At 39.8% G+C, this 23,407-nt stretch overlaps 7 protein-coding genes and 1 long non-coding RNA gene across 11 annotated transcripts; 5 read left to right on the forward strand and 3 right to left on the reverse strand.

Moving 5' to 3' along the window:
• Nucleotides 1-175: 175 nt before the first annotated feature.
• LOC18019541 (probable protein phosphatase 2C 65) lies at nt 176-2,229 on the forward strand. Its single transcript, XM_006398528.2, has 5 exons — nt 176-586; nt 785-1,093; nt 1,208-1,325; nt 1,477-1,700; nt 1,786-2,229. Exons 1-5 carry the CDS (start codon nt 383-385, stop codon nt 2,092-2,094), a joined length of 1,164 nt encoding a protein of 387 aa, XP_006398591.1. The 5' UTR covers nt 176-382; the 3' UTR covers nt 2,095-2,229.
• A 788-nt stretch (nt 2,230-3,017) lies between these two features.
• Nucleotides 3,018-6,217, reverse strand: LOC18019542 (cation/H(+) antiporter 27). The gene is made up of 6 exons (XM_024156305.1): nt 5,908-6,217; nt 5,230-5,742; nt 4,625-5,122; nt 4,034-4,426; nt 3,467-3,931; nt 3,018-3,311 (listed from the first exon to the last, which is right to left on the reverse strand). The coding sequence occupies exons 1-6, from the start codon at nt 6,133-6,135 to the stop codon at nt 3,096-3,098; spliced, it is 2,313 nt and encodes a 770-aa protein (XP_024012073.1). The 5' UTR covers nt 6,136-6,217; the 3' UTR covers nt 3,018-3,095.
• Nucleotides 6,218-6,993: 776 nt separating this feature from the next.
• LOC18019543 (cation/H(+) antiporter 26) lies at nt 6,994-9,918 on the forward strand. Its single transcript, XM_006398530.2, has 5 exons — nt 6,994-7,203; nt 7,466-7,978; nt 8,076-8,573; nt 8,681-9,565; nt 9,666-9,918. The coding sequence occupies exons 1-5, from the start codon at nt 6,994-6,996 to the stop codon at nt 9,912-9,914; spliced, it is 2,355 nt and encodes a 784-aa protein (XP_006398593.1). The 3' UTR covers nt 9,915-9,918.
• A 31-nt stretch (nt 9,919-9,949) lies between these two features.
• LOC18019544 (aldose reductase) lies at nt 9,950-11,995 on the reverse strand. The gene is made up of 8 exons (XM_006398531.2): nt 11,827-11,995; nt 11,655-11,705; nt 11,497-11,570; nt 11,298-11,385; nt 11,018-11,224; nt 10,872-10,943; nt 10,516-10,758; nt 9,950-10,129 (listed from the first exon to the last, which is right to left on the reverse strand). Exons 1-8 carry the CDS (start codon nt 11,968-11,970, stop codon nt 10,040-10,042), a joined length of 969 nt encoding a protein of 322 aa, XP_006398594.1. The 5' UTR covers nt 11,971-11,995; the 3' UTR covers nt 9,950-10,039.
• A 1,235-nt stretch (nt 11,996-13,230) lies between these two features.
• Nucleotides 13,231-18,484, forward strand: LOC18019545. 4 transcript variants are annotated; one of them, XM_024156459.1, is made up of 12 exons: nt 13,231-13,335; nt 13,950-14,068; nt 14,404-14,444; nt 14,523-14,585; nt 14,744-15,325; nt 15,660-15,737; nt 16,076-16,415; nt 16,775-16,974; nt 17,287-17,363; nt 17,491-17,592; nt 17,943-18,132; nt 18,226-18,484. In XM_024156459.1, the coding sequence occupies exons 2-12, from the start codon at nt 13,951-13,953 to the stop codon at nt 18,313-18,315; spliced, it is 1,881 nt and encodes a 626-aa protein (XP_024012227.1). In that variant the 5' UTR covers nt 13,231-13,335; nt 13,950; the 3' UTR covers nt 18,316-18,484. The 4 variants fall into 4 exon arrangements, with proteins under 4 accessions (XP_024012227.1, XP_006398595.1, XP_024012226.1 ...); XM_006398532.2 differs by having other exon boundaries at nt 14,404-14,585; XM_024156458.1 differs by having other exon boundaries at nt 14,404-14,585; nt 16,796-16,974.
• A 451-nt stretch (nt 18,485-18,935) lies between these two features.
• LOC18019546 (macrophage migration inhibitory factor homolog) lies at nt 18,936-20,574 on the forward strand. Its single transcript, XM_006398533.2, has 3 exons — nt 18,936-19,138; nt 19,699-19,899; nt 20,334-20,574. The coding sequence occupies exons 1-3, from the start codon at nt 19,028-19,030 to the stop codon at nt 20,367-20,369; spliced, it is 348 nt and encodes a 115-aa protein (XP_006398596.1). The 5' UTR covers nt 18,936-19,027; the 3' UTR covers nt 20,370-20,574.
• A 134-nt stretch (nt 20,575-20,708) lies between these two features.
• Nucleotides 20,709-21,922, reverse strand: LOC18019547. The gene is made up of 5 exons (XR_002899668.1): nt 21,726-21,922; nt 21,608-21,648; nt 21,326-21,408; nt 21,098-21,175; nt 20,709-20,949 (listed from the first exon to the last, which is right to left on the reverse strand). It is a non-coding gene; the product is annotated as an uncharacterized LOC18019547 (long non-coding RNA).
• A 366-nt stretch (nt 21,923-22,288) lies between these two features.
• On the forward strand, nt 22,289-23,297 carry LOC18019548 (PRA1 family protein B5). The gene has a single exon (XM_006398535.2). The coding sequence runs from the start codon at nt 22,505-22,507 to the stop codon at nt 23,141-23,143; it is 639 nt and encodes a 212-aa protein (XP_006398598.1). The 5' UTR covers nt 22,289-22,504; the 3' UTR covers nt 23,144-23,297.
• The last annotated feature ends 110 nt before the right edge of the window (nt 23,298-23,407 follow it).

Below are 23,407 nucleotides of genomic sequence, written 5' to 3' on the forward strand. Positions count from 1 at the left end.
CTTTTCCATCATAATGTACAATTTAAGCTTCAACAAGAGGCAAATGCCATTCTATATTATTGTAATCTGGTGTTTGATCTAGAAATCAATCTTCTCAGAAGGTTGCTTTCATGCTTGTCTGTTCACGTTTCCCTTGTTTGTTCTCCTCTCCTCTTCCTTTGACTTCTTTCGCCATGGGAACTTTATTTTTCTGCAACTGTTTGATTGTTCTACCCTGCTCTCCTCCCTTCAATTACTTCTTCCACAGGATTTAACCACACGTTGCGTTTCCAGACATTTTGCCACCCCTCCTTAAAAAAAAAAAGGATCGTTGTAGATTTTCTTGTTAGGATTTTGCCCTGTTTTTGTATCTAGTTGCGTAACCAGCCTGTTGCAGTCTTAAATGGGGGTCTGTTGTAGCAAAGGCACAGGGATAATTGTGGAGAATGGCACGGATGATAATAATGAACATGGAGATAGGGAGGCTGAGTTTAGGGACACAAATGATGGTGCCGTTATAAGGTCCCGTGGATCATCCAAACACGTTTCCATGGCTATCAAACAAGGGAAAAAAGGGATTAATCAAGACGCCATGACAGTCTGGGAGGTAAAAGTTTTTAACAGTTTTTTTTCTTTTCTTAAATCATGTTGGGTCCTATCATTTGTTTCTTAACTTCTCTTGGTTCGGTTTCAGGCGCTAGCATTACTGCTTTTTTTTCCTGCTATTATATGAAATTTTACATTTTGAAGCTGCCTCCCCCCAAGGCAATGACCAATCATTTTTGCATCTTTCACTTTGTTTCAGAACTTTGGTGGGGAAGAAGATATGGTCTTTTGCGGTGTATTTGACGGTCACGGCCCCATGGGTCACAAGATTTCTCGTCACGTATGTGACAATCTACCTTCAAGGGTCCATTCGAAAATTAGATCTTCAAAATCTGGCGGTAATGAAAACATAGAGAATGACAATAATTCACAGAGTGAGGAGGTTCTCTTCCGTAAATCCGAGGAAGTTCTAGTGACTTTCTTCAAGCAAATAGACAGCGAACTTGGTCTAGACTCTCCTTATGATAGTTTTTGTAGCGGTACAACTGCTGTAACCGTCCTTAAACAGGTAAATTTCATTCATTAGTCTCTTGAGCCTTATATGGGTTCTTCTAAAATAATACAGAGTCTCGACACAATTCATCAAAAAGGGAGTGAAAGTTGTTTCGTCAAACATTTTCAGGGTGACTGCTTGGTGATCGCCAACTTGGGAGATTCACGAGCCGTCCTTGGCACCCGTGGAAGCAAGAACAATCTCAAAGCTGTCCAACTCACGGTTGATCTGAAACCCTGTGTCCAACGTGAGTTATCGTCTCCTTCTTCTTCAGCACACCTTTTTTTCTTTGTGTGGAAAAACTCTAGACTAAAGTACCTCTTCCAAAAGTATTAAACTTTGAGGTAGACATATAAAATGTAAAATCCCATGAAGAAGTTTGTCTTGCTTTTTAACAGGTGAAGCAGAGAGAATAATGTCATGCAAAGGAAGGGTGTTTGCTATGGAAGAGGAACCTGATGTGTATAGAGTGTGGATGCCTGATGATGATTGCCCGGGACTCGCAATGTCTAGGGCTTTTGGTGATTTCTGCCTCAAAGACTATGGACTTCTCTGCATTCCTGAGATCTTCTGCAGAAAAGTCAGTAGAGAAGACGAGTTTGTGATTCTAGCCACCGATGGGGTAAACAACTTCGACGAGTTCTTACAAATGCACAGTGAAAACAGACTCTCTTATACGAATTTTACGTGTGTGTTTTGGTGAACAGATTTGGGATGTTTTGTCAAACGAAGAAGTGGTGAAGATTGTAGGTGCATGCAAGGACCGGTCGATGGCAGCTGACACGTTGGTTCAGAGAGCCGCTCGGACATGGAGAACCAAGTTCCCAGCCTCTAAAGCTGATGACTGCGCGGTGGTGGTGCTTTACCTAAACCACCGGCCATACGGCCCATACCCAAGAGAAGGAAACGTGAGCCGAGCGATATCGACTATATCTTGGAGATCAGGTAAGAGCAATAACGAGTGTTATGGATCCGCGCCGTTGTCACCATTGATTCTACCTCAAAGGGTTTCATAGTAGGGGTCATTGTATTGTTTAGTTAAAATTTGAAACGTTTGTACCTGTTGAGTGAGTCGATGCTACTCAACATCATGCTTTTATTTGTGTGTAAAATAAATTTGTTAAATATGTTTTGTTCGAAAATAATCAAGAGTAGGCTACAGTATACAAGTTTTGTTCGAAAATAATGGGCTTTGATCTTCTTTTTCGTAAGTCCAAATTTCAGCGCCTAAGTTTTTCAAGACGCATAAAGATAAGAAAAAAAATATATGCAAATATTCTCTATATAGCTTTATTGTAAACCTAAAACAAGAAGAAGATAAGATGATGGAAAATAATTTTTTTTTTTAATCGTCTATTACAGAGAGAACTACATATTATGAGAACTATTATGAGGACAATTTTACAACTGACAATCTACCCTATGAAAACTACATATTATGAGAATTATTATGAAGACAATTTTACAACTGACAATCTACCCATTCCAATTTCCAAACCACGCTGAAAATTTCCTTATAAGCTTGTCTCCATAATAATCTGCAGAAATCGCATCTTCTGGAAATCGAATCCCAGCCCCCATAATAATCTGCAGAAGTCGCATCTTTTGGAAATCGAATCCCAACCCTCCTGGTGTAGAAGCATTAATTAACCTTTAGTCGACCACTTGACTAAGGGGAAAATAATCTCTTAACACAAAAATGGTTTTATTTGCGTATATATATATTTCTAATAATAAACTATATCACTAGTCGGTTTCTTGGATCATACCCGGTGTCATCAACCGTGGAATGATTGGATTCTAAGGGAGTAACGAAGACTACAAATCCATAAAACCGTTGTATGAAATGGGATACGTATAGAGTAGTTAGGTTTTATTTTTTGTGGTAATTTGAAGACATTAATTAATATCTACAAAGTTGGTTGGTTAACCTCTAAACAAAAGACTGTACAAAATCCATAAATAAAAACAGTAGCCAAACAGAAGGAAAAGAAAAACAGTCGAGGAGGAGCTAGGCTCACTGCTGGACTGCAAGAACAGAAACAGAGAGCTCGAGATCTCTGGAGATGAGCAAATCTCCAACCTCTCCTAACTCCTTCATGTCGCTCCACTCTGACAATCCTTCCAACATCAAAAGATCCTCTTCGTGTCTTATCCCGACCATCATCAGATCGAAGTCGTCTCCTTCCTTCCTTAGCAACTCCATTAGCTCCACCGCTTCCTCTATCCTTACCTTTACAATTAATGTCACAAACACAATTATATTGTAATATCAGCTTTATACTTCTTTTTCAAAGAGAACTGCTCTGTTTCCGTCGAACGAAACCTAACTTGTAAACCAAGCTAACTGAAGGTTTCAAGAAGATTAACCTCCAATAAAGTGATTACCTCTCTGAAGATGATGTTTTTGTCGGAATTCTCTTTGCGGAACACGTTCATGACTCTCATGTCGTGGTTTCTCTCGACCATGTCTCGGAGCGGGGAGACGCCGTTCTGGTCCACGAGGCGGAAGACATGAAGCGAGACGCTTGGATGGTTTGCTAAGCGTGTAGCAAAAGCAAGCATTTCTCGATCGTCTGGCCCGCCTAAGAAGATAGCACAGATATTGATGCAAAGCTTTTTGATCGGAACGAACCTGAAATCTGGGAGCCTTCCTCGGTCTATGAAGAGCGCGACGGAGCAAGGACAGGTTTGCAGGAGATTCCGACACAGCTGCCTCTCCCACGACTCGATCCCGGCATCGAGAGTTAGGACCACAAGATCTGTCTCCTGGTCAAAGGAAATGGCGCACACGTCCTCGTGCATCGTCTTCCGCGGCGCCACCGCCGTGAAGCACTCTATCAATACGGTCTCCTGACGAAAAATATGAAAATGTTAGTCTTTTCCTTGAATAAATGATACGCTTCTTAATTAATTCTTGAGATTGATTGATTATCTAGTCGTCTCTGGTTTTACCGGGTTGGTCTTCTCGTAGTTGTGGAAGGCCTTAACGATCTGCTCTCTTCGGCTAGGCACGATGAAGGGACTTATCTCCTGCGTGTGATGGATCAGAAGAGGAAGACTATGGTTATTAAGCTCTTCTAGGTTCACGGCGAAGACTGAGAGAGGAGATCCGATGACTGGACGAGACAGTTCGAGGAGGTCGAGCACCGGGCGGACCGCCTCGCGCTGCCGGAAACAAGTGAGGATCCTCAGCGGAGCCTCGGCTCGGCAGTGTTGAACCGTACGTCTCTTGTAAGGGTTGCGTTTGCTCATCGTGTGGTACAATTTCTTCACTATCACTATAATTACTGTCGAGTTTACCGTTGCTGACATCACCATTGCTCCAAAAGATTTTGTTGATATTTTCTGCAGCCCTTAGAACAAAATGTATCATCCACTGTCATCTCTATCTTTTCTTATTAACAAGGGATTTTTTTTATTTGACCTAGAAGAAGAATCATATCTATACATATGTTCCAACATACAAAATAAAAAAAAAAAAAAATATATATATATATATATATGATTCATGAACCTATTAGCTTGTGCGTGTTTTTAATTTACCGTGTAGTTGAGGTTCTGTTTGTAGATCTGAACATCGTAAATTCCTTGGATATTGACGATAAATCCGACAAGAATGGCTTGCCAAAGTGGAACATTAAAGTAAAGGGAAGGCAAGGCAATAGCCACCATTTTGGCGAACCGGACCACGCCAAAAAGCAGCTCATAACGGATAACATCTCTAAAGGAAAACAGAGACAGATCGAGATTGTAGCCGATGCCGATGATGTAGCAAGGCATCAGGACAGACCAGACAAAACAACCCATTTTGTCCGAAAGTCCTGTGCCTAGAGGCTGACGTTTTGGGGTGGCTAGACCCAAGACGACCGCACCAAAGAAGTAAGGTAAGCGGACAAATTCTGCCCACAGAGAGGAGAGGAAAAGCAAGACACATATAACGGATAGATACGAGGCCTTTAGAGAGTGTCCTTCTGGTGTTCTCTTCATCATCCACTTCATTATTGGTCGGAACACGTACACTATTACCCCTATCATTAGCATCTGCATTAATTTCCCACTTTATAAATTAACACTAGTCAACTATGTGTATCAGTATATTGTAACAAGGAATTACAAACAAAAAAAAAAGAAAAGAAATATATATATACCTGTGCGATGGCCATGAAAAGGGCTAGACTTTTATCGCCTAAGTCAACGTTGAGTTTAACAGCGATGTTAACCATGAAAAAACACCAAGAGAGGCAGTCATGAACCATCATGGAGGCAAGTGCTAACCTCCCTGGCTCAGTGTTCAACATCTTTAGGCTCGACAACACTCCGTAAACCACCTGAAACCACATGGTCGACTGCACAATCCCAATGTGGTGGAACTCCACGGGAGGGATCCCTGCGGGCCCGCCTCCAAGCCGCTTGGAGATCAAGATGGCCGTGAATTGCCCCCACACGAAAGGTATAAGAAAAAGCAAGATTCCGTTTATGAATGCTAACTTTCCTACTCTCTTTATCATCCTTGTGTCTACTTGACATGTTGTGATATAGCAAATGAAGAGGAAACACATGGCCTCGTAGGATTCGATTATGTACAAGCTTCTTGTGTAGAAAAATGTCGACATGTACTGTTTGTTACGTCCTATAACCGACGGTCCTAAGGATATCCCAGCCTGAAAGCAGCATAAATCATAATTGACTGAGATATATATATGTTTGCAACCCAAGAAAAAAAAAAGACTAAAAAATACTTTAGGGACTAATTAATTAATCTGTCTATATTTTTCCCCGAATTTAAAGTGGTAACTGCCAAAAAAAAAAAACAAGTAGATGTGTACCAGGATCTGAGTGAGGAATTGAAATTTTCCGAAAGGCCGGAGAAGAAACTGAAAAAAGGCGGAAAATAAGGATACCACAGATATCTGAAGGAGGAGAAGAGGAAGAGCGAACTTGAGAGGATTCTCTCCACGCCCTATCCCCGTCGAGCCTGCACCTAACCATGGCTCGCATAGCCATTCTACTCCTCCGTAGTTATAAGTGCTGGTTATATTTTCCATTTTCTCCATCTAGGTTTTTCCTTAAAGAGTCAAGCCATAGAAAGAGAGAGAGAGAGGGAGAGATTGTATAAGAAGAGTTCAAGAAGAAGAAGAAGAGATGGAGAAAGCATAACTTTATTCTTTTTTTTCTTTTTTGTTCTCTCTATATTTAGAGGTTTAATTGTTGATGTCGTCTATCCTCTTGTTCTTCATTTCTTGTTAGAGGTCATCCTACTTTTAAGGTTTCTATATTTTTTTTTGCGTATGAGTGGTCCAAGAATCTTGAGCATGATCAGATATTTAATGATAATATAGCTTGAGACTGATCGGCAGAAATATGTATACTATATGTGTATGGATGATGATATATCTACAACACTAATATACGTAATCGTTTGTCATCATATAAATTATTAATTATTTTTCTGTATGAATCGCAACATTTCATTAGAAGGAACGTCAACTAGACATGTGTTTGGCTTTCACTTTTGTAAATTCAAAGTTAATCTATGTTCACTATTGAATGATCACGATTTAGATTTAGTTTATGATAAATACACAAAGCTGAAATTTTTGTTTTCAGACATATAAAAGTCCAAAATTATATTATCTTTCCTTATTTTCTCTTACGGTTATAAAGTCAACACAAATTCCTTGGGAAAAACAAGAAAAACAGTTTGCAATCTTAAAAAAGAAACATGTATCATCTTTCCCAGCTCAACAACCTCTCTGTTAGCTCAGTTATTAATTAGCATTGTGATGAATTCAAAAACAAAAACAAAAACAAAACTGGATTATATAAGATGAACAACGTTGGGTGAAAATAGTCAAACACATTAACTCATTTCTCAACCAAAAAAAAGAAAGAAAAAAAAAAAGAAATAGAGGATGAACATTAATGTTAGAAATGGAACGAGAGAATTTTTCTGTGAGCCATGGCTTGGATCAAGCTCTGCGGGATTATTTAGAGGAGATGACCCGTTGAAGTATTCGACTCCTCTTCTTCTTCTTCTCATTTCCCTCGTCTCTTCTCTCTCTTCCTTCTTCCAAGTTCTCCTCCTTCCTCTCGGAAACGTCGACTTTGTCACTCAAATTCTGGTAATTAATTAATCAGTTTTCTTTTTTTCATATAAGAACATAGAAAAGTAAGAAAAGTGTTTGATGGCAATCTCGTCTATCTACATGATGAGGAAGTATTCATTTTGGACAACTCTTTTTGATTTTAAAGTTGTTTTTGTGAGAAGGTTTTTTTTTCCTTCTTTTAATATGGATAGATATACACAACATGTGCATGCGGTTTATTTCTGGAAAAGGTTATGACTTGATAAGTGATTTCTTGCATGTGGTATATATGAAACAGGCTGGGATATTCTTAGGGCCCTCAGCTTTGGGGCAAAACATAGATTTAGTAAGAAGATTTTTCAACACAAGAAGCGTCTTCATAATCGAATCATTAGAGGCGATAGCCTTCATGTTCATCTCATATATAAGCACAGCTCAAGTAGACATGGGAGTTATAAAGCGAGGAGGGAAGCTCGCAATCATCAATGGTTTATCTCTTTTTCTATTTCCGTACGTGGTTGGCTCTATAGCAGGTAGCGTCATCTCGAGCAACATACGTGGAAGCGTGGCGCAAACTAAGCACAAGCAGCTTCACGATGTGCTGACAAACGAATCTGCAGTGTTTTTTCAAGTGGCCTATTCGGTTTTATCGAATCTCAAGATGCTAAATTCGGAGCCCGGAAGGTTAGCCCTCTCCTCCATTATGGTGTCAAACTGCTTCGGCTGGGGGTTTTTCCTCGTTTTAATTACGTTCAATAGTTTCTTGCGACACAAGTACTCCAAGATCACTTATGTGCCGACCTTCACAAAGGTAATTAAATGTCGTTATTTCTTCCTCCATCTTGATTGTATTATTTAGCATCATCGATCCATGTATAGATTTTATAAATAATTTAAAAAATGATTAGGTACTACTGATCGTTGGTACAGTAGTTGTGTGCCGACCAATATTCAAATGGATAGAGAGAAGAACACCTCAAGGAAAGAAACTAAAGGGTTCGCATCTATGCATCATTTGCATCATGTTATGCACCACCACTTTCCTGTGCGAAACCGTAGGGTTTCCTTACTTAGTGGGATCTGTGGTTCTCGGTCTTGTCACTCCTAAGACGCCTCCTCTTGCTACTGGTCTCACCGACAAGATCGGTTGCTTCTGTTGGGCGGTTCTGATGCCCATTTACGTCCTCGGAATCGGTAACAACGTCGATTTCTTTTCGTTTAAACGACGAGACGTCATCATTTTGGAGGGCCTTTTCTTTACCATCAGTGCTGCAAAGTTTGCATCCATCGTCCTACCGTCGCTTTACTTCAAGGTCCCTTTATCAGAAGCCGTGATTGTCGGGTTCATCGTCTCAATACAAGGGATCTACGATGTCCAACTCTTCAAACAGTTGTTGAACTACAAGGTAAAATTGTTTTAGTAGATCATCAAGTCACGCATATTCATTATAACGGGGATAAAAATAAGAATATGACGTATACTAATCTGAAACAATTGTGTTAAGGGATGCAGAATATAAGCCAGGAAGCATTTGGGATAATGGTGGTCTCTGCAATGGTTCACTCAACCATTTTCACGGCCATAGTCAAAAACCTCTACGGCTGGATGCAGCGGAAGCACATCACTCACCGGAGACAAACGGTTGAGCACTACGAACCAAACAAGCCGATAAAGATGCTCGCATGTTACTACCACCTCGAAACCGTCCCTTCCGTGCTCACCGTCCTAGAGCTCTCTTCTTGTCCTTCCACCGACTCTTCTCTCTCCGTCGTTTCCGTCAACCTTGAAGAGCTCCACCACCATCACGTCCCTCTCCTCATTCAGCACCAATCCCATCACAACGACGACCCATCAGCGTCCTCCAACCGCCGAGATCAGATCTCCAAAGCCTTCAAGATATTTGAAAACGGACACTCTTCTCACAAAAACGTTTCCGTGGAATGTTTCACCGCAGTTGCCCCCAGCGAGACGATGCATGAGGATGTCTGCGCGTTGGCCTTCGACAAAGAAACCGATCTCATCATCATCGCCATCGACGGTGGAACTGCGGCGGAGCGACGTCTTTGCCGCAACGTTTTGAGCGGTTCGCCGTGCTCTGTCGCGATTCTATTTGACCAAGGAAGGCTTCCGGATTTCAAGAACATGGGAACGACGACGATGACGATGATGAGAATCAACGTCTGTGCGATATTCCTGGGAGGAGCAGACGACCGGGAGGCCCTGGCGTTTGCTGTTAGGATGACGAACAACCCGTGCGTACATCTAAACGTTCTTAAACTCATCGACAGCGAAAGCGCATCGCAGCTAAACGACGTTATAGAAAGAAGGCTCGATTTCAAAGCCATCGAAAAGTTCCGTAAAGACACCTTCTACAATCAAAACGTTTCCTTACGAGAGGTACGTACAACAACCCAAAAAAAGGAAAGAAAAATCGTTTCTTTTCAATCATATCCGGTTTAGTTTGACCGATATGGTTTGCGTCTTTCGTGGTTATTAGGTAAGGATAGAGGAAGCGAGCGGTCTGGTGAGCCTACTGAGGGAAGAAGGGAGCAGTTACGACCTGATGATGGTTGGGATCAGACACGAAGCGAGTTTCCAAGTGCTTCAAGGATTATCGGTATGGAGCGAGAACGAGGAGCTTGGAGAGATCGGAGATCTTCTCATCTCTAGAGATCTCAACCTAGCTGCCTCTGTTTTGGCCGTACAACAACTCTCATCCGTCTCCGAGGAAGGTTTGATGGCATAAATGTTTTCATAGTTCTTAGGAAAAATATGTGCGCTGCGAATTAGAGCTCCTTTTTCTTTATTATTTTAGAAACTTTACACAACAAAAAAGGTCCTTACACGACTTTATTTGATTCTTGGCTTCGATTAGTCTTCATGGTCCCATAAATCAGCCACACTACGGAATGGACCTTCCGTCTTGTTGACGAAAATATCCTCACCGTCCATCACTCGTTTCTGCATCCAGGTCAAAGATGATCAAAAGTGAGAACATTTATAGGACCAAAAACAGAGTGAATAAACCCTTAACCTTAAAAAACTCAGAAGCACACAGAAAACAAAAAAAAAGTGCTCTGTTTCTTACTCTGTTCAGAGTCTCGCTAACAGAAATAGACTAATTGTCCCTAAGCGTAACACAGAAACAGAGAAGACACATATAAATGCTCTGTTTCTTACTCTGTTCTGTTCCTCGCTAACACAAAATAATGGTGTAACTGCTAACTAAAATAAACTAATAGTCCCATAAAGCAGGTCATTTTTTTTATGTTGGTGCTCATCCATGAACAATGGTAAGTATTAACAGATCGTCAAAAGGTTCTGGTTGGTCATACGGTTAGTTTTACCTGGTCAGTGATGCTGCTGAGAGCTTGGAAGTCTTGTTCAGGGATCACCCAGTCAAAGACTTTAATGTTCTCTTTGATCCTGTCTGGATTCAGTGACTTGGGGATGACACTTGTTCCTCTCTGTAGACCCCATTTCACTAGAACCTGTCCAGGCGTCTTGTTCAGCTTCTTCGCTATCCTATCCACCGTCTGGTCATGTATCAGATCTCTCCCGCCTTGCTGAGATCCCAGTGGCGAATAGGCCTTGCAAGTTTCCAATAATGCAATTTCACAACCAATATAAGATCGCGTGTTGAAGTCATTAAGCAGCGAAACTTTGTCCAGAGAGGTGAACAAAGAGTCATAGTAGTGCTTACTGTAACATGAATCTCATTCTCCTTGCAGAGTTGAAGCATTTGATCGTTCCTCCAACCTGGATGCATTTCCATCTAAGGCAAAGCAAACAAAATCGATTAAATCAACTTACACATGATTTTAAGACTGTGACTAACTAAGAGAGTACCTGACAAACGGAAGGGATCAATTCAGCCATTCCTAGGAGCTTATTGAGCTTAGTGATTGTAAAGTTACAGACGCCAATGTTCCTAACAAGATTGTCTTTGACAAGCTTCTCCATTTCTCTCCAAACACCTTCCATGTCAAAGTCAAGGACGTCCCCTGCTTTTGGTGGCCTACTGGCTCCTTCTCTTAGCCGGAAAGGCCAGTGAATCTAGACACAAAAACTGAATTGAAGAGTAAAAACTACAACATAGATTCAGATAGTACTCGAGGGAACAACATACCAGGTAAAGATCAAGGTAGTCTAATTGAAGCTCTTGAAGGGTATTTTGCAGAGCAGGACGCACTCTCTGAGGAGATAACTCTGTGCACCTTTATATATATATATATAAAGATACACATGTACAAAAGAAACTTTTATATCAATGGCGAGAAAAGAGTGAAGCAAAGAAAGGAATCGTTTCTTTAAAAAAAAATTGTTACCAGAGCTTGGACGTCACGAAGAGGTCTCTCCTCTCAATACCAGCGTGCATCGCCCTCTTCATCCCTTGACCGACCTTTGTTTGACAGAGTAAGCAATTGTTTACGTACGTCTTAACTCAAAACAAGAAAGATAGAGAGAAAGAGAGAGAGAGAGAGACCTCTTTCTGATCACCATACTCCCAAGCTGTATCTATGTGCCTATAACCACCCTGCGGATTCCACACAAGAGTTTATAAACATGGAGCTAATCCTAAATCTTCTCTATATATATATATATATATATGAGTTAGCCGTTGATTATATTAGAGGGGGAGGTTTGGAGATGTAGACCTCGACGAGTGCAGTGAAAACGGAGTGGGTGGCATGAGACCCAGATCGCCAGGTGCCCAATCCAACGGCTGGGATTTTGTGGCCGCTCAAGAGCCGAAACGACTCCGTCTGCTGCCCTTCCGGCGTGAACGTTGCATGAGCCATATTGTTAGCGACAATCTTCACACTCTCTTTCTCTTAGATAATTCCTTTAATACAGTACTAGACTACTGTGCTAAATAAAAGCCCTAGTTATTGCAGAAGCAGGCACCGCCACGTCGGATACACGCGGCGGAATACAGCCATCAAGGAGCCGCGTGTCTGTGTTCCAACACACCTCTACGCAACCTCTCGTAGAAAGAAGAATTAACTAACTGTAAATTTGTTCCAGAGTTAATTTGTTAAAAGAAAAGAACTCGAGAGAGGGATAAAAAGCCAAAGCGTAAAAATGAAAGACATTCCCGGCTGTAACAGTAACTTGAAGTTTACATTAATTTTTTGGATTAGTTTAACTGTAAAGTCTTTTTAGCTTCTAGGTTGATGCTTAGGCTTATGTGGAGTTCAACTCCCAATTTCCGAAGGTATGGGGCTCCCACCCCAAAATGTTTATGTTGCCCCTGCTCGGATAAAAACTGTTTCCTTTAATTTATTTTCTTGACTATGAAAAACAATAGTATAAAGTTAGTATCAACCAACCACTTCAACAATACTGTACTTTTATGTTTGGCTTATGCATGTCCACATCTAAATCTATTTCTAACTTCAGCCTAAAAAGGGTAAAAATAAAATAAAAAAGGAAGATGGCATCTCCTTTTTCATTTGTTCCATAGTTTTAGAATAGCTTTCACGGTTCAGATTTATCTATCTTTACACAGATACAATTTGTTCTTAACTATATATATCAAAAAAAAAAATATATATATTTCTCACTCTACTCGTAGATACAGCATAAACTTTCAAATCCAACAATTAACAACAAGGAAAGAAAGAAAGAAACCTACATCCAATCTATTTCATAAGATTAACATCTACGGTCTACCATATATTTTCCTGAGAGTAAAACAATATTTTATTACCAAAAAAAACAACACATGCTTTCTATTTTTATAGTTTAATAAAATTATGATCTTTGTAAGCCATGATTTGACAACACATGCATGCTTTTTTGAAAGATAATAATAAATACTATACTACACTAGAGTATGACTATTGTATATACATTTTTTTATCGATGTCCAATATTCGCTATAAATAAAAGTTGGAAATTTTATCGAGTAGCCTTTCTAATATTTGGAAATAAACTTAAAAAAGGGAAAAAATGTACTGTATATTTTAAAGAAAACTGAAGGAAGATCCCAAAAAAGGAATAAAAATTTAAAATATCCCAGTTTAGCACTCAATTTCTGTCGCTTAGTAGGTGCTCAGTTTTCGTCGCTTCGGCTTGCCATTACCATCACTAGTAATGGCGCTCCATCTTTAGCTCTCTCTCCGAGGCTTCTTCTTCTTCGATTTCTCACCGCTCTGTCTCAAGTAAGTCCCAAAGCCTTTTTTTTTTTGTGTGTGTTCATCAAGCTCGAATTCCAGTTTCCAGTGTTCGATTCTCCGGCATTTAGGTTTTAGTAGTTGTCTATTGCTTTTTCCTAGGGTTTTTTTTTCCTTATAACTTTTTTTTTTATCCGGCTCTGGTTGCGTCTTCTCCGAATACGATGTTTAAGTGTGGACTATTCACGTCCTATTTTCTCGGAAATTCAGACGTCCGGTTTTGATTTCCTTTAAACGTTTTCACGCATTTCGAGTAGTTGATTTTTCTCGTGTTGGACTGCTTATTAAATTTGAACTCTGCGCTTCTGTTTGAGGGTTATCTGTTGATCTCCGGTTGTGTTTTTGCTTGTTGGCTTTTTGATTACATTTGCGTTTCGTGTTTTGAGTGAGTGTCATCGTGCAAATCTGTGTGTTCCATCTTCGTGATTTTGAAATTTAGCATCTCAAGCTGCCTGTTCAGTGCATTAGTAATGCACACCATCTGTTTGAAGGTTTTCCTCCTCCTTTTCAATTACAAGGTTGGAACAATGGGACCCGCTTCAATAGTTGAAGTGCGCACTATGAATCATTGGCATTCTAATCTTTCGCCCAATGCATGACAGGATGGCTCAATGGAGGGGAAATTTTTCATGCAGAAACCTGACGAAAAGTCAACTTGGCGGTGTAGTATTTGGCTGCACGAAGAATACCATCAAAGAATGTATGTCGAAACAGCTGTTTGGTGAGTCTTCTTGAAAAGCCTATCCTGGAAACCGTATTAGTTACTGTCTCTCTTCTAAGTAATCTCCTATCCTGGTTTCTGCTTCTGCTGGATAAAACTGTTTGTTTGCTCTCCCCCACTGTATTCCAATGCTTGTTCACTGTTGTATGTTGTTGTTCCTTAACTGTATTTCCGCGATTTTAATATTTATGATTCAATTTTCTATATGCAGCGTCTCATATTTTGTCTTTGATGAATGAAATTGTCAAGTTACTGGATGTAGTCTCTCACATCCCTACTCTTGTTTAGCATGTACTATGTATATGATTCCTGAATTCGCTAATTGATTTTGACAGGTCTACCCTATAACCACATTTCATATGTGCAGAAGATTGATGTAGGTTTGCCGTTGTTTCTTTTCAACTATTCTGATCGTAAACTTCATGGAATTTTTGATGCTGCTGGTCCTGGTCAGCTTAATATCGACCCTTATGGCTGGACCTCTAAGGGCTCTGAGAAAACCTCATATCCTGCACAGGTACCAGACGGTGATTTGTTCACCTTTCATAATATGTTTTTCTATGATACATTCATTGAATTACACATTGTTTTTGAGGTGGCTTGAATCTTGCTACCCTTTTCAATGGGCAGTATAAATTTCATGAAATATGTAATGGTCTTTTTATGGTTTTTCAGGTTCAAATCAGTGTTCGGCTACAGTGTGAACCCCTTTCTGAAGAAAAATTCAAACCTGCAATTGAAGATAATTACTACACTTCTCACCATTTTTGGTTCGAGCTTGATCATTTACAGACAAACAAGTTGATGTGTCTGCTAACATCTTTTGCTGTGAAACTTAACCCACCTTTGAGTTCATCATGCGATAGACAGCTTTTTCACTTTGCTCAGTCAAGTGAAATTAAAGAGAATAGTGATGAGGTTAAGCCTTCGAAGAATGAAACGGTGGATATCTTGGAGGTGTCACTCGGTTCTGGCAGTGAATCTGACTCCTCAGCTGCTGTTTTTCATCCTGATATCTCTGAAAATCATCCAGACGTAAACTCCAAACAAAAGGATAAGGATTGTATTCTTGAGAAACTGAAGGATCTCGCACTTAGTAATGAGCATCGAGATAATAGTCTAATGGAAACTATTGACCAAGCCGACATTCCCACCTGTAAGAACTTGGACGACAGAGACCAAGAGGCAACATGTTCAGAGGGGAAAGGGGATGACATTTCTCTCGTATCATCTCCTCGTCAACCGACAATAAGCCAGGTACTTTGGTATCTACATCTGGTTGGTACTTACCGACACTAGGTCTCCAGTTATATACTTGTGTTACTCTATGTGTAAATCTGCTAAAGTCAACCCTTTCGCCTTTATTTATTTGCAGAACCAATGATAAACCAGAAACCTAAGGATTGATTTTAGAAAACGCTAACCCAACGTCTTTTTCACCTTTTACCCATCCAAGCTGTTAATTATTAAATGTGTAGAATTATTTATATCAGCTATAATATTGAAGGAATCGTTAAGCAGAAACTGCCTCAGACCGTTCCTAATCCAACTCAAAATCAATGGGATCATATTGCATTAATCTCTTTTGCAGTTGATGCAGGAGGTGAAGGAACTCAGGGCATACGGGATGGAAAATTCAACCAAGATATGTTACTTGGAAGAGAAATTGGTAATATTTTTGTTTAGAACAAGTTATTGTGGATTTTCATCCTTCCTTGTGGAATTCCTTTGCATTTGTGAATGTTGGATATGAAACGTCCCCTAGTTATCTGGTGAACACATGAAGAGTCTGACATCAATGATATTCCACAGAGCTATCATAGTATGTGCGCTATAATCAGGGTTTAGATGTGTAGAGAGTAATCATATCAGTAGAAGCTCTGTCATTTTTAGCCTGGTGTTCCACTCTAGTTACCATTTCCTTCTTGTTTTTGGAACCTGTAAGCTCAAAATTTTATGGCGGAGAAACCATGACACATTTACTTTTTGATTTTTTTGGTGTTTCAGGATGAAGCACACAAGGAAATTCAGAGATTGAGAGAGCGTTGCAAAATGCTGGAGTCCTTATCAGGTCCTGCAATCGTCAAAGCTGGTGGTAGTGATATGGAGATCCATTCACCAGATGATCCAAGCTTAGATTCAACTGAGGGAATTCTTCTTTTGGGCGGATTTGATGGTTACTCTGAATCAGCATTGTCATCAGTGCAATCATATTTTCCATCCAGGAATGTTGTAAAGGCTCATAGTTCAATGAGTTGTATCCGTTCAAATGCTTCAGTGGCAAAATTGGATGATAAAATCTACATCTTTGGAGGTGATGACGGTGGCTGTGGCTGGTCCAACACAGGTCGGTCCTGTCTTTTCTTTCAATTTTTTCTTAAATTGTGTTAACTATTAATGCATTAGAGCCTGTATACAACACATATATAATAAACCTACAGATTTTCTTAACAAACAGCCAAAAGAACTACAGAAACTGAATATGAATAGCAAAAGCATATTACTGTGATTTTCAGCAAATTACTAAACGAATTAGCTTAAAGATTTTCAGCGAATGACTGTAAAGTGAGGTTTATTGATGTCATGCACTTCACTTCAGCTGTGCATATTCTAAGATCAGTGTCTACCCCTACTCGCTTGTTTTTCGCCCTAATTAAAAAGCCTGACCTTTGATTTCTGTTTTGCCTCTTGTTTATTATGTTGAAGTTGAATCATATAACGGGACAGATAGCCGGTGGAGCTTGTGCCCTCCCTTGAACGAGCCAAAAGGAAGTTTGGGGGGAGCCACTTTGGATGGAAAAATATTTGCAATCGGCGGCGGGAATAGTAAGGCATATTTTTCAGATGTTGAGATGCTTGATCCAGATATAGGGAGATGGATTAGAACAAGGTCAATGGATCAGAAGGTAAACGTTCTTCTGTATCCGCATGACATATGGTGAAAGCCAATAGTCTGAAAAGTTGTCGATTAGATTCCCAATGGGCAACATTTTGACAGACGTTCACAGCTAAAGACATAAGTTCCCAATGAAAATCCATGGTCAAAACTGCTACTCTCTATTTCGCTGACTTACACCATCTAGTAATGAGTTGCAGGGATAAACTTAGATATGTAGTTTTTGCTTTCACTTACCAATTGGCTGTTAGCCTTAGCAAGATGATACCTTGACTTTCTCTTCGGCGTTATTCTTTGGGTTATCACTGTTCTGTGATCTCAGAGATTTGCAGTTGCATCCTCGGAGCTTAACGGTTCAATCTATGCTGTCGGTGGTTTTGATGAGAAAGAGTACCTGAAGTAAGAACATTAAAGCCTTATCTTCTGTTTCTCCCCCTAATCTTAACACTGAAATACGAAGCTAACAAATGAGTTTAATGGAAACTCTCTCTCTCTCTCTCTCTCTCTCTCTCTTACTTATTTACAGCACAGCTGAAAGGTTTGATCCTAGAGAGCACTCGTGGATGAAAATTGCATCGATGAAGTCAAGACGAGGCTGCCACTCTCTTGTTGTTTTGAACGAGAAGCTGTAAGTTTCTTCTCCCCATTAAAATTTTCAATTTCAGTAACGAGCACACGGAGAAATATGTAGACTCAACTGACTATAGAAGGTAAAATAAGTTTTTGAATGAGATAACAAATTATCAAATAAAATAGTAACTTGCAACGTTCAGACACTAGATAATTAGAATAATATTGATTGCAAGTTTGCGTTTACATTTTAGCTTACTTTTGGTTTATATAGATATAGCAATTGTCAGTGTAATTCAGAGAGTATTTTTTGGAAGATACAAAGTTAAAACCTTCTGTTTGTTTATGTTGACAAATAAAAAACAAAGAAATGTTGGTAAAGATGGTTAAGGTTGTCTTCATATGCAGATATGCTATTGGTGGGTTTGATGGATCGACAATGGTATCGAGTGTTGAGATATATGATCCACGGACAGGGACATGGATAGCCGGAGAACCAATGAAGGAATCAAGAGGATATTCAGCAGCTGCAGTGGTGAAAGACTCCATATATGTCATCGGTGGATACATGGGGGAAGGAGTAGACATCTTAGACACTGTACGTTTAGTTCTGAACTTTTTTTTTTATAAAAAAGCTCACCATATACATAATCAAATGTTGATCATGTGTGTGTTGTTGTGTTTATCACAGGTTGAGTGTTTCAAGGAAGGTGAAGGGTGGAGAAACGTGCCTTGTTCATCCATCGGTAGGCGTGGTTTTCTATCGGCAGTGCCTTTGTAAGTGAAACACATCTATATTTTTTGGGTAAGTCATTACTCATGGAGAGACACAAAGTCATTTATATGGCCTTTGGCATTATATTTTTGGGCAAAAGTCTATTTTGTGAATTAGAATTTAGAAGCCCACTCAGTGGCAAAATCGATTTGCTATATATAAATTAAAAAAAAAAACATCTTGCTGTTGTACGTTTCAGTTCGTTCGGGTTCAATTGGCAACAAATTTTAAGCTGCAGTATTGGTGAAAACAGAAAAGTTTAGAAAATTAGAAAAAGTGAAAGTGGTTTGTATGAAATACAAGATTCGTTAAGTATAGTAGAAGAAAAAAAAAATAAACTATACATTTTTTTTAATTTACAAATAAAATAGCATTAAATACTCTTAAAACATTATTTTTGTGGAACAAGATAAAATCCTAAAACATCTATTGGAACAGAGGGAGTAATATATATACATGGAATTGGGAACTATGCAAGCAATCGTAAAATGATAAAGACGGGAGTCTTAAGAGTTGGGCCTGAAATGGAGAAGGGAACGAAAAGTTGGGCCTCATATGGAGAAAGGAACGAAAAGTTGGGCCGAAGCGAATAAATAAAATAGGCAATCGAGGACAGAAGGGGAATTTGCCAGACACATTTATCCGCTTTACTAAAAAGGTTGGGCATCGGGTGATTAGATTAGACGTGAAAGAAAGAGAGAGCGAGAGTGAAAGAAAAATGCCGTGCCTTAACATCTCCACCAACGTTAGCCTCGACGGCATCGATTCCTCTTCCATTCTCTCCGAAGCTTCCTCCACCGTCGCCAAAATCATCGGCAAGCCTGTGAACGTACTCTCTCTCGATTTTACCTCTATTTCGAATTCTGAATTAATTCTGTTTCCTGAGTACCTAGTTTTTTTTTTTTTTTTTTTTTTACGAACTCTTCATTTTCGCTGAGGTTACGTTGCGTTGAAACTCTTTGTTGTCTTTTTGCTTATCTTTTCTCTAATCAATGACATTTAGGGATCTCGAGTGGATTTTTTTTCTTAGAATTTGCAGAATATTGAAACCCTATGTAATTTTAGCTAGTTGATCCATCCTTATTATATTGGTTCACACCTCCGGCTGGTCTCTAAGGCGAGGCTCTTGACTGTTTGTACAGTCTTGATGTTTATTTGGCTTAGAAAGAGGTAACAGTCGTGCTCAAACCTAATGCAATGCTATTGAATTGGATTTGGGTTTCGTCTCTTTATTCTACTACGTTTGCTATGCCCTTCCCGACCTCTTTTTTCTTCTCATTTCTGAAATTTGGTTTTCGGCCCTAAAACAAAAATGGTTTGCTTTAGAGATTTGCTTTTTGTTTTTTGGGTACCTCATTATTTGATTGCATTTTTCATCGAAATTTGCAGTATGTGATGGTTGTGTTGAAAGGCTCAGTGCCCATATCATTTGGTGGAACCGAGGAGCCTGCAGCTTATGGTGAGCTAGTCTCTATCGGTGGCCTTAATCCGGATGTGAACAAGAAGCTAAGCGCTGCGGTTTCGGCCATTCTTGAGACTAAGCTATCAGTGCCCAAGTCTCGATTCTTCCTCAAGTTTTATGACACCAAGGCAAGCAATTTCCCTCTCTGAGAACTTGTTTGATGCCGTAACATAAACATAATCAAATGTGATGATGATTTCACGCACCCATGTCTCATTTTAATTGTTCGTTGTCTCTCTAGGCCCACCAAAGCCAAGAATATGCACAGTGTTTACACGCTTTACACCAGCACTACTAGGTCATGAATAGGAAACAAATACATCTTTTTTGTGTAAGTTCATCATTTAGACAGACCTTTAACTTTTACTCATAAAGAAGCCAAAACAAACAATTAGATCTATCGCAGAAACCATTTTCGAGAGCTCTATATCAGTTTTACACCCACCCTTTTTGTTTGTTTGTCATTAAGCCCCGAGAATTCATCATCTGGATTATTTCTGCCCATAGCCATCCTGATATGTCATTATCGACATTTCACTTTCTCGTCTGGATCTTCTTGCAGGGATCCTTCTTTGGTTGGAACGGGGCAACTTTCTAGTTCCAGGGCAGTTAAGGGATTAGTGTGATTGCATGCAATTTATAAACGTGTGTGATATTAATATTCTAGCTCTTATGATCCATTCGATCAAGTAACTTTGAACTATTTCCCGTTGTAAACAAATATCTAACGTTTGATGGAGTCGCATTAAGGGATAACATTTATGTTTTATGATGCTACACTAGATAAAACTATGGTTCTCGTTCGATATCTTGATGGTTAATGACCTGATCATATACCAACTTTGGATTCTGATAAATGTTTAATGTGGATTGGGATAATTGTTAATTAGCATTGTCAAGTCTGTTGTTATTTTTATATCGATGGAGTAAAGTTGCTTAGAGCATCTCCAATGGTAAGTACTAATGAGAAGTTCTTATCAATTTCTTAATCATAATTTTTAGTTAATATAAAGTTTAGAATCCCTAAATTCTTTTCTCCTCCAATGGTGAGCTCTAATTAAGGGTTCTTAAAAAAAAAGAGCATGAGATAGACCTCATTCGGAGTTGCTATATTCTTCTCACAAATTCTGTCATATTTTTGCTTCTTGTCAACAACCTTAAGACCCTGCCATGGAAGACTAGAAACAGAGGTTCATAATGTCACCTTAAAACTCAAATAAAGGCACTTAGTTGAGAATTAGTTGTATAATGTGACTTTAAAACTCTAAAAGATAGATAATAGAACACAAGGTAGAAGTGATATATGGACCATGACCACAAATATACCTGTAAGGGATGTGGCGGTTGGTGTTGGCATCAGGATATCTTTTGGCGAGTTCAAAGTCAATTACATAAACCCGATAACTGAAGCGTATCATATGTCAATCATTTTTCAACAAATTCTATGGAGAAGAGAAATTGCAGGAACAAAATTGGTTTTGATGATGTGATAATCTAACTCCTCTAAATAAACTCCTTTAAATGAGAAAGAAAGATAGAGAATGAGAATCATACTTCCTCCTTCAAGAATTCTGTAAAGCTTGGCTTCATAGAGAAGTTGGGGATGCTTCGTTTTACTCTCCTCCTGCGAAACAAAACTGATCGAATCAAGGATAATTGTTAGCTAAGAAGTACCATTTTAAAGAGCTTAAAGCTTGCCTGACTGATCAATATCAAAGTTTATCAATTCAGAGAATGTCAATTCAGAGTCAAACACGAGCAAAGAACTTGATTAAGGATTAAAAACAGAACGAATTTAAATTAAATCCCCAGAATAGCTGATGAGCTGAAACTTACGATCTTAACAGCAACGATCTCGAACGTATCAACGTGCGTAGCTGCCAAAATAGGGAACGTCAATATGCATCAATTTGAAACCAAAAAGAAAAGAAAATTGAGAAACAATAACACAGACCCAGGAAAATCTCTCCGAAAAAACCACCGCCGATCTTCCGTCCGAGCTTGTACTTGCCGCCGATGATACGTTCCATGGCAGTTCCGATCAAAACCGAATCTGGATCATGCGCATAGATGATAAAGATAATGCATACACCACCGATTTTGTCTTCCAACACTCCGACTCTCAAACCCAAACTCACGATGATGAACAGTGATATTGACCCAAATCGACGACTTTGTCCGTAAAAAGTCCGAAGCCACTCACGATCTGACACGTGTCTCTTAGAGACGGTCTCTGAAACACCTTAAATTAGAATCGGTTCTGAGCTTATAATTATATTTTTCATTTAATTTAAATACCTTTAACACTTAAGAACTTCTTAAAAACTTAGCGTTGGAGGTGGTCTTAGGGCGTTGGTTAAAAGTGATTAATATTATTCTTTTTGGTAAAAGAAACTTTCCATCCCTGCGAAGATTTATGGTCAAATGCTCTTTGCCAAGTGATCAAATAATATATACATAAAATATTGTTGAGTCTCGATATTAATTAACAAATTGTATAAACTACCGTAATAGTATCGGTCCGTATTGTAGTTACAAAGAGCAAATGGTTAGCTTTAAGATGAAGCAATTAGAGCAACTTAAAAACGCGTAATTATAAAACCTATAAATGCACAAGTGTTTGTGTATGTAAGAAGAAAACGTCTCGATCTGTAAGCTCATCGACCTTCCAGATCAATCAATCGTCGCTTTCTCTCCCTTCCCCAAAGCAAAAAGAAAAAAAAAATACGAATAATGGTATCGTCAGATCAACATGTGCTTCCGGTTTCCACCGCCGCTCAGGCCCCAATGGTAACCGCCGCTGTGGCCGAATCGCAACCTCCAGCCGTGCGGGCATTAGTGAACCGCGTAACCGAAACGGTCCGTGATGGTCTATCCCGCAGCCGTCCATGGTCGGAGCTCCTCGACCGATCCGCCTTCACCAAGCCGGATTCTCTCGCCGAGGCGGCGACGCGATTCCGGAAGAACTCATCTTATTTCAGGGTGAATTACGTCTGCATCGTATCTCTCATCCTCGCTTGCTCCCTTCTCGCCCATCCATTCTCTCTCGTCCTCCTCCTATGCCTCGCCGCTTCTTGGCTCTTCTTCTACCTCCTCCGTCCTTCCGATCAACCTCTCGTACTCTTCGGCCGATCTTTCTCCGACCTCGAAACTCTCGGCGCCCTAATCCTCTCCACCATTGCCGTCATCTTCCTCACCAGCGTCGGATCTGTTCTTTTCTCTGCCCTCATGATCGGAGTAGCGGCGGTCTGCGTCCATGGCGCCTTCAGAGCTCCCGATGATCTCTTCCTCCACGAGCAAGATCCTGCCGCCGTCGGGATCCTCTCATTCATCGGTGGCCCCACCACCTCCGCCGCGCCTTCCGCCGTGTAATAATAATCCTTCTGCTAGTTTTTCAAACTGACGGTGGAGATTGTTTGCTACCGTCATTTGTCTTGGTTTGTAAATTAACAGATCCTTTGAAAAGCCAAGTCGGCAAAGTTAAATTAAAATATTGTATTTTGTTTGTTTGATTGATTCCTCCGTTTAGCACTCGTGTCGTTTCTATCTCCATAAAACGCCGTGCATCTCATTGTCGAACATCTGCATTCGATAAACCGTTTGGGTAGAATTTGAGCCCAAAGTTAAACCTATTTT

Source organism: Eutrema salsugineum, unplaced genomic scaffold (genome assembly GCF_000478725.1).
Source record: "Eutrema salsugineum unplaced genomic scaffold, Eutsalg1_0 scaffold_2, whole genome shotgun sequence".
Classification (NCBI taxonomy): Eukaryota; Viridiplantae; Streptophyta; class Magnoliopsida; order Brassicales; family Brassicaceae; genus Eutrema; species Eutrema salsugineum.